Source organism: Gadus chalcogrammus, chromosome 17 (genome assembly GCF_026213295.1).
Source record: "Gadus chalcogrammus isolate NIFS_2021 chromosome 17, NIFS_Gcha_1.0, whole genome shotgun sequence".
Lineage (NCBI taxonomy): Eukaryota > Metazoa > Chordata > Actinopteri > Gadiformes > Gadidae > Gadus > Gadus chalcogrammus.
This window is the reverse complement of record NC_079428.1, coordinates 5,564,689-5,577,446: the sequence shown is the minus strand read 5'-3', so window position 1 is coordinate 5,577,446 and position 12,758 is coordinate 5,564,689. Positions and strand designations below refer to the sequence as shown.

Sequence of the window (12,758 nt, the reverse complement as noted above, 5' to 3'; positions counted from 1 at the left end):
GAGACATGCTGAATAAATACATCATGTTTTCAAACTCAAAAATAATCGTTTGAATAATCGTGATATAAATATTGACCAAAATAATCGTGATTATGATTTTTTCCATAATCGAGCAGCCCTAATTTGAAATAGTTTGTTACCTGTAGCGTGTTACCTATAGCATTTTACCTTTGTGTGTAGTGTGTAACATGTAGCATATCACCTGTAGTGTTTGTGAGTGATATATCCATCTTGTTCCAGGTGTGTGTAGGAAGGGAAATCTGATTGAAGGAACTGCTCTGTAACCATGGTGACCCGCTTGATGCACACCAGACAACCTGAAACACACGTTAACCAATCAAAACGCATGCGTGTGTGTACGTGTGCTTGTGTATGTGTGTACACGTTTGTGTGTGCGTTTGTGCGTTACCGATCCAGGCAGAGTTGAAGACAGCCCTCTGCCGGTCCTCATGAGGTTCGGTGACGACACAGGCCACACGCCCGGACCCGTCTCTCAACTGGAGGGTGTGTGGTGAGGTGTGGGTGTGTAACGAGGTGTGTGCTGCGTCCGTCTGGCCAGGGAGCTCCAGGACCCCCACCAACACCAGGGGGCGCTGTCCACTAAAAGTAAAGAGACAACCATGAACACATGCCAGCCTAGCTAGTCCCTAAATATAACAGTCTAGCCAGTCCCTGTCGTCCTTGTATCTAGCAGCCTAGCTAGTCCCAGTCTAGTTAGCCACTGTATCAAACATCCTAGCTTACAGCCTAGCTAGTCCCCATTGACCCTTTATCAAGCGGCCTAGCTAGCTCTTGAATATCACAGCCTAGCTAGCCGCCTAGCTAACCCTAACCAATATTCAAGATTCAAGTATTTATCACATGCGTAATTTGTGTAACAAAAAAGCTGAGAAAGGGGGATTGCGACTGCAACTCCCAGCTGTGCAAAGCTTAATAATAATAAAAAAAGTAAGAAGAAAAAAATTAAATAAAAAGGGAAGGGGGTGGGGATTAAATAAAATAAAATAAAAAGTTTATGAAGACCGGGGAATAATGCGTTCATTGTCCGTATGGCTTGGGGGAAAAACCTCTTCTCAGTCTTTCTGCTCTGGCCTTTTGAGAACGAAGCAACTTTCCAGAGGGCAACCATTGAAACACTTTATGGCCAGGGTGATGACAGTCCTTTAAAAGTGTATTTGCCTAGCGTAGATGTCCGTGGCCTTGTCTGGTCCTGGTGTGGTTTGGTCAGCCCCTTGTCTAGTTCTGGTTGTACTCTTACCGAGTGTGTCCTGGACCGGACTGGTCCTTCTGTGGACCGGCCTGTTCCTGTTGGGGTGTAGGCGGTCTGGTTCGGGTCCCTGGGCGGGCGCTGTGGGACCAGGCCAGCCGCTGATTGAGCTGAGCCTTGCTGAGGCTGGCCCCACCGGGGAGCAGCAGAGAGCGAAGAGATGCTCCGGACCCACACTGGGACTCCAACGCACCCAGACACTCCCTCACGCACACGTACTGACACACCAGGGGGTCCGCTGTGTACTGCCCATGGATGAAAGCAGAGTGAGGAGCAGATATTAGGTATGGCTTAAAGGCCCCGGTAGGCTTAGCACTCATTAAAATGCTGCATTGGTCTTCGACTGCCGCAGTGTGCACAGGGTGTTCAGCCAAGCTCGTTAACTCCATGTAGACAAAAAATATGACCGTGGCACATTTTTGAATCATCATTAATTTGCATAAAGATTCTGAATACGGATTGATTTATCATTAAATAACGCTGGTTATTCGATTATTGAATATTCTGCACTGGGTCAATTTTGATTTTTTAGTTTTGGCCTATCACCCCCGCTCCCTTTTTGGTACCTGCAGGCCTCCGTACACTTGTGGGACTGCTGGGACGGTTGGCTTCAGCCCAGACCACATTGTTTTTTTTCTGTTATTTGTTTTGGAATGCGGTCAGAGTTGGCCAGAAACGCCTTGCGTCGTCAGTTTTTCAGCGTCTATGGCGTTCATTGGAGCGTTTACATCTTTTCATGCGAACGTTAAGCAAGCCATAACCTTATGTCTTTATTTTTGCTCAGTTTGAGTGGTTTGGATGCATCTAGACTACTTCAGTTTGGCTTTTCGTTTGCTTGGGTCTGAGTTGAGCTGAGGTTAGCTATCAGATTTGGTTGCACAACACACTCAAATTATCTTCCATCTGCTGATATTACCTAGCCTGGACTTGGGATTCATATCGAGAGATTTAATAACTGAACCATGAGTAGCCCCACCGCACCAATTCTCATTTGGAGCATCGTAATCAACCATTAACACTCTGAAGCTCACTATGGGTCTTGAAATGTGCGCTTCACACAAATACATCCACTACCCAACTAGTAAATCATGGCCTTAGGATAATATAGTACTTTATAAATCCCAGATTCCAGATCCAGGAAAGGTGTGTTACCTGAGAGGGGGACAGGGGTGTTACCTGAGAGAGAGGACAGGTGTGGGGGTCTTCCAGTATTTCTGTATAAATGTCTCTTCTTCTTCCTCCTTCGGTTCTTTTAAACAGAAGCTGCAGAATCCTCCAGGCAACAGCACACACCGTGTTTGCTTTCAGCCACCTGGGAACCAGGCTGCACACACACACACACACACACACACACACACACACACACACACACACACACACACACACACACACACACACACACACACACACACACACACACACACACACACACACACACACACACACACTATTACGATCACTTTTTATTACGCACAACAGAAACAACAAAAAGCCTGACAAAACACACCTGCATCTGAGTTGTTTTGTCACATGACTGATCCAGAGGTACTGGGACACGCCCACATCCTGTTTGAGTAGTAACCGTGGTAACGACAAGGGTCCAGGTGAGCCGGGTTCAGGGGTAGCCAGCGGGCTAAAGGTTGTGACCCTCAGGGTGGAGCGCAGACACACGCAAAGCATGCTGGGAGGAAGGTCCGGACACGGCTGGTAGAGGAAGTGGACACCATGGATCTGAAAGCACATGACACCTTTACCTGTCTGTCTCTCTACCTGTCTGTGTATCTTACGCTTTGGAGCTGAAACCACATGACACCTTTACCTGACTGTCTCTCTACCTGTCTGTCTATCTTACGCTTTGGATCTGAAACCACATGACACCTTTACCTGTCTGTCCCTCCACCTGTCTGTATCTTTAACACTATGGGTTGGAATGACCTGTGTCTCTCCACGTGCCTGTCTCACTAATGCTATATATCTGTACGACACCTCTCCACCTGTCAACTACACAGCAGCTTTACCTGTCTTTCTCTCAACACATTGAATATCTGTCTGTCTATCGATTTTCATGACAGTTTTTCTGAGAAGACAGAATGTTGGAGGGAGGAAAGAGGAGGCAGAATAATGGAGGGACGAGAGAGAATAATGGAGGGATGACAGAGGAGAGACAAAAGGATGGAGGGATGAAAGAGGAGACAAAATGATGCAGGGATGATGGAGAGACAAAAGGATGGAGGGATAGAGGAGACGAAATGTTGGAGGGAGAATAGGAGAGACAGGATGATTGAGGGATGGTAGAGGAGAGACAAAATGATAGAGGGGTGACCTGTAAATGATCTCCCGTCCGGAGGCCCCTCCTCCGAGGTGGTTGATGGGCCAGACACAGGCCCACTTCCCCATCAATCATGTATAGTCCCGCCTCCTCACTCAGCACCTCAGTGACCACACCCTGTCGGAGAAGAAGGGCGGAATTACCGTATATATATACACACGGACATAAATAAAAAAAGCTGGGGATTTAGAGCAGTTTGTCTGTTGCTGTTCGATCTTCTGCCCCTCCTAGTGTTGAAGTGTCCCTGATCAAGGAATCTAACCCTAAACCCTATGAGGTGGGTTGGTGATTACTGTCGCTATCTCCTAGCCAGGATGGCTGGAATGCAGAGGTTGAGTTTCCCTATTGGTCAATAAGTATATCAAAATGTAAATCAAAGTCGCACTAAAAAATGAAATTAAGCTCTGCATGGATTCAGGCGACCTTCATGCTCTGTCCGCACACATTATTGAAAAAATATGATGACTCGGTGAACGCACAAGAATATGATACACAGTATGTGCTATTAAAAGGATCCTTTCAGCCTTCTTGGCATGTCCAACGAGGAAACCACATTTTTTCTGAGGGGGGAGAGAGTACATTTAATGAAGTGAGGTGGCCATAAGGCAGGTGTGCACAGCCGTAATAGTGTCACCAAAGGACAGACGGCGGACGGCTGTGAATGTAGGAATGAATGTATGAATGTGTATGACTGTATGTTTGAATGTGAGACGCGGCACACTTATTGTAAAGCACTGGCAGCAAGTCAGCAAAGAGCCCTGTACATGATGTTGTTTTTGTGTTTTACCTGGTAACTGATGACTTTGGAGCGCTTCATCCTGACACCTGATTGGATGATCACGTTTGGCTCCACCTTCTGCTCTGTTGCTTCTAAAGGTTGCGTGAATGTTTCTGTGTTTTGTTGCTGTGGTGTGTGTGTTTGAAGTGAGATTGTTTGCGTGTCGGTGTGTTGTTCGGGAGTTTGTGCGTGAGGTGAGAGTGTGTGCGTTTCTGTGTCTTGCGTGTTTGTGTTTGTGGCGTGTGTGTGAGGAGAGAGTGTGTTGGGGGTGTGTGTGGTGTGAGTGTTAGGGGAGAGTGCATGTGGCAGGATGTGCAGTTTGGACTTGCTGGTCGCACAGAGGAGTCGGTTTCCCTTCCAGCCACGCACCACACACACACGCAATACTGTCACATACACACACTGATCCACAAACACACATTGACTCCACCACAAACAGCTGGTCTCCTAAGGGGAGGGGGCAGGAATTGAGAGAGAGAGAGAATGAGAGATCATCAGATAAAAATACAATTGACAGTCTGCAACATAAATTGTGTTTCCATGAAATAAAATGATAAAAAGTCTCACCTGGACCAGGACAGGCAGGGTCTGGGAGTTTTGGGGGTCCTTGAGGATGAGGATGAAGAAGGTGCTATCAGAGACCTCCAGCACAGGACTGACTGAACACACCACCCCACACAGCTGCACACGCACACCCTGACACCTACAGACACACACACACACACGCGTGCACAGGAATAGAGAAAAAGAGTCGCCATCATAATCAGAGAAATTATTCAAATACTCTACACACATTCACACACACCCACACTACCTTGTAAGGAGTCGTGCAGCGGCCTCTTTGACCCCATCGGCTCTGCTAAGCTCCGCCCCGCCAGGATGAACCGCCAATCCCTGGCAAGGACTCAGCAGTACTGGAGAGCCAATTAGCTCCACCAGCCCCATGTGAGGTGCATTGTGGGGGATGTAGTTCCAATGAGGAAGAAACACAGGTTGGCCCAACCACTGAGGAGATGGAGATACACACTGTGGACGACACAACTGTACATTACCACGAGGACACAACCACGTGTTACCATGGCGACACAACCACACGTCACCTTGGAGAAACAAACACACGTTACCACGACGACTCATCCACGCGTTTCCATGGAGACACTACCACACATTACTGGAGACACAATGCACACATTGTGGGTGCTAACCTCGCATGTCACATCCCCGCTTGCGTCGGTCAGCCTCAGCTCTCCGGCCCGCCCCGCTCTCAGGTAGCCAATCAGAAGCAGGTGAACCCGAGGTAAGGCCTTGTGGTGGGCCTGCTCTGACTCCGCCTCCTTCACCCAGGCTTTGTGCTGATTGGTGCTCCAGGACAAATTGCTCACACAAGCAACCTTTTGCCTGGCCACCAGCTCAGAGACAGACAGCAGCCTAGCAACGAGAGGACAGTCTTACAACTGCAGCTTGTGTACGTATCTGCGCGTGTGCGAGTGAGTTTGTGAGTGCGGTCGCTACCTGTAGCTGAGAGGCAGTGTACAGGTGTTGTGTATCTCTTCTATTCTCCTCAGCAGACTCACACTGAGGTCAAGGGCAGCTTCCTCTGAACACACACATACATGATACACAATGTATATAAAACAATATAACAGTACTCTGTAGTGTCATCTCACCCATAAACAAAACAGATCACTTGCATAGCGTATATCTCCTTTAAATAGTGGCCGTGGTCCGCACCTGTCAAAGAGGTGTCGGGCGCGGAGCCTAGCTGATGCTTCACAAACCCAAATACCTCCTTGAGCCACGACCTCTCCTGCAGATAAAAATGTTATTAATACCGTTATGTGTATTATTATTTTATTATTAGAACTTGAAGGATTATAACGTTTATAGTGTTGTTTTGTATTATTATTATTTGTATGATTATTGCTATTATAATTATACTATTATTACTATATTATTAAGATTACTATTTATTTATTACTATTATTATCTTCCATAATTTCTCTTGTATATATAGTACAATACGATGTAACGAAGAATAAAATGATCAAATATAATGATGGTTTTACTTTTAAGAAGTGTGGGCAGTCGAGTGTAAATACTCAACATAATATAATGCTGCCACCTGTAATGACTTTCTATCGAGACTATGGAGCAAGATGCAGTCAATCTATTCCAAATATAACTACAGTATAGAGCTATATGCCTCAGTCTAGCTATATAGAGCTTCACTAAATAGAGCTGGACGAGTCAGGTGCCTATCTATGTAGATCTAGACTATATAGAGCTAGATGCTTCAGTTGTAGTTTAGCTTAAACGAGAGCAGAAGCCTGACGAGACACACAACGAAGACACTGACCGCATCACTCCTGCCGGGAAACCGATCTAAAAACTTCTCCATTCCTTCCACGACTCAGAACAGTCCAATACCGACACTACGGCTCTTCGTCCTCCGGCACCGACAGCATGCCTCCCAGTCCTCCGGTACCGACACCACGACTCCCAGTCCTCCGGTACCGACACCACCGGCTCACAGTCCTCCGATACCTTGACCACGGTGTTAATGCTCCAGTACCGTCACCACGGCTGTTATCCTCCAGTACCGACACCACCGCTTCAAGTCCTTCGGTACCAACACCACCGCTTCAAGTCCTTCGGTAACCAACTTCAAAGTTTCAAACCTGTCGCTTCCCGCAAAACACTTCCTCACAACGATGTGCAGAAAGGGTCAAAACTCCTCAGCTTTTGGAATCGCCCCACAAATTAATCAACTATGAACTGCTTTCGGTTACAATATTTAGTATGCAGGGTTTATATTTTGTAAACCGGCTTTCTGTGAACTCTAAAGCTGAATCTTACATTGTCGATCTTAGTATGTGAGAAATGATTGTTATATATTATATGAAAGGTTGTTTTATATTGTAGTAAACCGATAATGTTAGTTTGCATGAGTTATTGTTTAATGATGCTGTTTGTGAATGTAGCCCTTTCTGCTGCACAGCTTGGGATGTTGGCGGGTTGCAATGGGTTACTGTATATCAGGGTTGTCGTGGGATTACTGGGTTACCTATCGGTTAAGTTTCGTTATTTTTATTTCCGTGGTGGACCCTCGTCGTTTGGCTAGGATTATATTGATATTATAATATTTTATCATTTGAAAAGGTTGACTGGCAGTATTTGCAACCTATCTGACTTGTTTATACAAATAACCCCTTCCCTTTTTGTCACCGAGTCCCGCCCCCCCATGGAGAGAACCAACGGGGGCGTGTCTGATGGGCGGGGCAGCACATGGACTTGACCTGCACGCCTTCTAGCCAACTGGAAACTTGTATTTAAATGGCCCCGCTTCTCTATGCAGGCATAACCACGCCCACTGAATGGGTGATGTCGGGAGGGGGCGTACCCATGGGCGGGGCTATATTGGAAACTGTAGGTTTCAAACGGGATTGAGACACGCCCAATCGGCCACGCCCACTGAATGGTCTCGGTCGAGGTGGGCGTGCCTGTGGGGCGTGGTCTCGGCTCCAGCTCAACCCAGTTTCAAAGCAACGGTCTCCAGTCCGCAGCCGCCGGAACCCGAACAACAACACAACGTGACCCCAACACACAGTAAGTACATGAATACTAATGCATAATATCACTAATACTATTCACTATTGGATCTTATTAATGTCTCTCTTAAATTATTCTCATCCAATTAGAAGCCTTATTTCAACTGCCCCTTGTTTTATTGATTAAATGCCATTCTGGAGAGTAACGTTAGTGATGTTTTTCTCTGCAGTTATAACATTAATTAATTTAGGGAAGTTTTATACAACATGCTTCTTCAATCACGCAACGGCCATTTAAGAGTAGTCCCCAGCCACTGGCACAATGTCAACTCAGATATTAGATGGAGCCGTCCGCTATGAGCCACAGAGAATAGACTTGACAAACGCTATGAATCCAGAAAATAGATGGACCCATCAAGGTTGAGCTCCAGCGAATAGACTAAACAACCCGCGATGGATCCATAGAATAGACGGAGCCCTCCGGTGTAAATGCGCATCGTTATCAATGACGAGGTTTCCATTGCAAATGTGTGCCGCTCGGGCATTGGGTGACCGAAATTACCTTTAACAGTTCGGAAAATAGTCTGAATGTATTATGAAGCACATTGGTAGTAAAGTCTGTAATATACTGTTAAGCATGCAATATAGTGTAGTAGTAAATGTGCTAGTTAGCAGGGTGCTAGCGGAGGGGGATGGGACAGCTAGCACTGCATAGGGCGGGAAGCAAATGGTGGCCCATTGTTCTGCTGGGGTTAGCATGTTAGCATTGCTAGGCTAACTGCAGCATCGATGGTGAATGGAGTTTACAGTCCTGTCTACTGGGTTAGCATGGCTAGGCTAACTGCACCAATAGATGTCAATAGAAATCTCGGCTAACGTTAGTTTCCAGTCTCTGGCCGCAGACCACAGTTCATAGCCGGCTGAACGGAGCCGGGTAGAGGCTCCAGCCGGAGGGTTAGAGAAGGCTTTCTGCCCGGGATGTGGAGCACATACACGGCCCTGCTCGGAAAGAAAATGGATTCCTCGTTTTCTTTGTTATTCGTTAATCTGCCACCATCACCATCCATCCACTTTTTAACACTTTAATAAGTTTTCACGTTAGGATGTCAACATGTGTATACTATGTCTTTATATTTAATATGGACATTCTCTTTTTTTTTTGACACGTTAAGTCCTCAACCTGTACATTGTATGTGTTTTATTATTTAAAATGATTTTTTCGCAAGATAAGCTATTTTGAATTATATGATCCATCCTAAATATGTTGCAGTTGTTGCAAACTATTGCATGCCTTTAAACATGCAAAACTGTTAAACCATAATTAATGAGTGTTTATAATAACACCTTATCCGTAAACCTTTTCAGTCTCAATATTAGGATTGCAACATTTTCATAGTGGATTTCTGTTACCAAAATTAATCGATGCATAATTTAATCGTACATAAGATATACGTATATAATAGCAAATGCCCAACAAATGTCCAAGGTTAAGTCTTAAATGTGCTCTCTTCCTTTATTTTACGTTCCTCCTTGTAGGACTATAATGCTGTAGGCTCCTATTTAGCAGGTAGGCCTATAATGCTGTAGGCTCCTTTTTAGCAGGTAGGACTATAATGCTGTAGGCTCCTTTTTAGCAGGTAGGACTATAATGCTGTAGGCTCCTATTTAGCAGGTAGGACTATAATTAGTGTAGGCGCCTTTGTAGCAGGTAGGACTATATATAATGCTGTAGGCTGCTGTGTAGCAGGTAGAATTATAATGCATTAGGCTTCAATATAGAATTTAGGACATAATTAAGAAGGCTCAGGGTCTTCTCTGCCATTGAGCCAAATCATGTTGCATTTATGCACCTGTGGGTGGAGCTAAGCTATATGTGATTGAAAGGAAAGATGTATTCCCAAAACCAATCACCGAAGAGATGCCCTAATTGGTCTGACATTTTGGTGGGAGGGGACTAATAACAAAATGGTCTCGTACAGCAAATTCAGCTAGAAACAGATATTCTTGCATTTCATGCAAGAATGTGACTTTTTCAGTGTTCTGCTCAACTGAATTGTGCTGCCTTTTTTCCATGACCCGGTCTCCACAGAGACTGGGTTAGGGAGACATGGTCCCACAGTGGCCGGGTTAGGAGACCGGTAGCAGGAAGGACTAACATAGTATGCTCCTGTGTTTGCAGGTAGGAAGATGATGCGCAAGGACCACAACAAGCCTAAGGGCAAAACGTCTGCGTACGCGTTCTTCGTCCAGACGTGCCGAGAGGAGCACCGGAAGAAGAACCCTGAGCAGTCTGTCAACTTCGCAGAGTTCTCCAAGAAGTGCTCAGAACGCTGGAAGGTGAGACACGCTGCTGACAGAGAGAGTGACAGGTTCATCAGTGCGACAGAGACACACGGGTTCACCAGCGAGAGAGACGGGTTCGCCAGAAAGAGAGAGGTTTACCGGAGATGGAGACAGGCTGCTGAGAGAGACGACGGTTCAACAAGGACAGAGACAGGTTCACCAGTGAGAGACACAGGTTAATGAGGGAGACAGACTCGCCAGAGAGAGAAACAGGTTCTAAAGCACCCCCTTTTATCATTGAAGCAGCAGGGCTGACTATTAGCTTTTTACTACTGGAAATGTCATTTCCACATTTAAAAATGTTAATTTCAGACTTTGTAGATCCAACACCATTTTGACATGGGAAAAAACTGAATCGCTGATATCTTCAAATAAACATCAGTAATGCCTTTTTCACTAATAAGTGTAATGATTTCAGTCTACTACAGAGAATTTAATTTCCACATGTTGACATATCAGTAAAACATATAGGATTTGTGGACGAGTAAAACAAAGCCATCAAACGCCTTCTTGATGTGTCTACCTCATTTAAACACACCCAACACACGCTTGACCTAATGCTTCTTCAAAACGCACGCAATGTCCCATTGGCAAAGTTGGCGCCATAAAAATGTCACCCAAATAACAATATTCATTTTGGATGCGTACGTTTGTCATTGAAAATATCTCCAATGATATTTTAACAAGGGAAAAACCTTTTTTTATAACTAAAATGAAATTTACCTTAATTTTATTATTAATTAATTATAGAAGTGGTAAGGTTAGTGATATGTAGTGTTAAGGATATTTAGTGTTAGGGGTAGTGTAAGTGATAGTGATATTTACTGATATGTAGTGGTAAGGCTAATATGAACTACTACTACAACTACACACAGTGTAACACGGTTTTGTTGATCTCCACCAGGGTCTGACTCCCAGCGATAAGAAGTGCTTTGAAGACATGGCGAAGGCCGACAAGGTGCGCTACAACCGCGAGATGAAGGACTACGTCCCACCCAAGGGCTTCGGGAAGAGGGGCCGCAAGAGGAAAGACCCAAATGCGCCCAAACGACCACCGTAAGAAACCCCTATATCTTCTCCTATACTTTATTCCTTTTTTCACTTTATAGAGAATGAGGGAACAAAAATAGCACAAACTAGATTTTAAATCACTTCACTATAGAACTGCATTACCCAGAAACCCCTTCTCCCTCTAGACCTATAACCTAATGTTTCTTCTCTGTGTGTATTTGCAGGTCGGCGTTCTTTGTGTTCTGCGGTGAGTACCGGCCCAGTGTCAAGCAGCAGTACCCCGGCCTGTCTATAGGAGACTGTGCCAAGAGGCTGGGAGAGATGTGGAGCAAACTGACCCAGACTGACAAACTGCCCTACGAGGAGAAGGCCCAGAAACTCCGAGAGAAATACGACCGGGTAAATACACAATACATACCTTTTTAGTAGATATATATTTAGTCTGTCAAACCGATGGATAGATAGAGCTCTGCTATATGCAATGTTGGCGGCATCGTGTTACAAACTAACGCGTTAACGAGTATTCGGATCTCTTATTGTTTTTTTAACTAGGGGCGTAACGTGTTTCGAGACCGCTCGTCATACAGTAGGTTCCAACAACGGGACAGCCCGGAATGGTTTATTCCTTACTGAGTGTAGTGATCCACCGATATATCGGCCGGCCAATATATATATACTTGATTTACATTCAGTTCAATAAATGTTCCATTTTTAAATTGAGACTTGTAACATTTGTTATCATCGTTGGGTCATTTTTATGATGTAAATCGTGGGAGAAAAAAATCTGCTCCAAATATCGTCAGCCTGTATCGGTCATCGGCCAAGGCTGATCGGTATCGGCATCGACCCTAAAAAAAAAAATCCATATCGGTCGTTCCCTAACTTGGTGTACGTGATGTGTGTGTCCAGGACATGGTGGCGTACCGTGGAGGTGGAACCTTCGTCCGTGCCCCGGGAGGGGCCTCAGCGGCCCAGGGAGGAGGAGGAGGAGGAGGAGGAGGAGGCGGCGGCGGCGGAGGCGGAGATGAGGAGGATGACGACGGAGAGGATGAAGACGATGATGATGATGATGATGAGTAGGGTCACAGCGGGAGGCGGAGAGAGAAAGGGAGAGTGTGTAAGCGTGTGCGCACATGTACAAAAGTGAGTTATGTTTGTGATGCATATTGGTGTGTGTGTGTGGTTGTGTGTGAGTGTGTGGTTGTATGAGTGTGTGTGTGTGTGTGTGTGTGTGTGTGTGTGTGTAGGAGTCGTCAGCTATGTTAAAGTGACCAATAAAACCAGAGTTAGTAGTCACACCTCCGGCCCCTTACCTAAACGTGTTACCATGGAAACCCAGCCCTGCCCCACTGAGCTCTGATTGGTGGATCTGTAGCCAATCAGAAGAGAGCCTCAGTGAGTTTTTATTCTGTTCCGTTGTCACTGTAGAAACTTTTATAATAAAACACAAACAAAACATCTGAGTCTGTCTTCATTGCACAG

General features: G+C 45.5%; 1 protein-coding gene and 1 pseudogene across 2 annotated transcripts in view; one reads left to right on the top strand and one right to left on the bottom strand.

Moving 5' to 3' along the window:
• ctc1 (CTS telomere maintenance complex component 1) overlaps nucleotides 1-12,139 on the bottom strand; it is a 20,876-nt gene extending 8,737 nt beyond the window's left edge. The window contains exons 1-13 of one of the 2 annotated variants that reach the window (XM_056575696.1): nucleotides 6,731-12,139; nucleotides 6,106-6,181; nucleotides 5,887-5,971; nucleotides 5,580-5,802; nucleotides 5,189-5,400; nucleotides 4,942-5,077; nucleotides 4,384-4,821; nucleotides 3,591-3,713; nucleotides 2,775-2,998; nucleotides 2,444-2,591; nucleotides 1,259-1,512; nucleotides 410-600; nucleotides 203-317 (exon numbers count right to left, since the gene is read on the bottom strand). In XM_056575696.1, the coding sequence (XP_056431671.1) occupies nucleotides 203-317; nucleotides 410-600; nucleotides 1,259-1,512; nucleotides 2,444-2,591; nucleotides 2,775-2,998; nucleotides 3,591-3,713; nucleotides 4,384-4,821; nucleotides 4,942-5,077; nucleotides 5,189-5,400; nucleotides 5,580-5,802; nucleotides 5,887-5,971; nucleotides 6,106-6,181; nucleotides 6,731-6,772 (2,267 nt within the window). In that variant the 5' untranslated portion in view covers nucleotides 6,773-12,139. The remainder of the gene's footprint in view (nucleotides 1-202; nucleotides 318-409; nucleotides 601-1,258; nucleotides 1,513-2,443; nucleotides 2,592-2,774; nucleotides 2,999-3,590; nucleotides 3,714-4,383; nucleotides 4,822-4,941; nucleotides 5,078-5,188; nucleotides 5,401-5,579; nucleotides 5,803-5,886; nucleotides 5,972-6,105; nucleotides 6,182-6,730) is intronic. The other variant, XM_056575695.1, reaches the window with a different exon arrangement.
• Nucleotides 7,880-12,758, top strand: LOC130370186 (high mobility group protein B2-like; annotated as a pseudogene).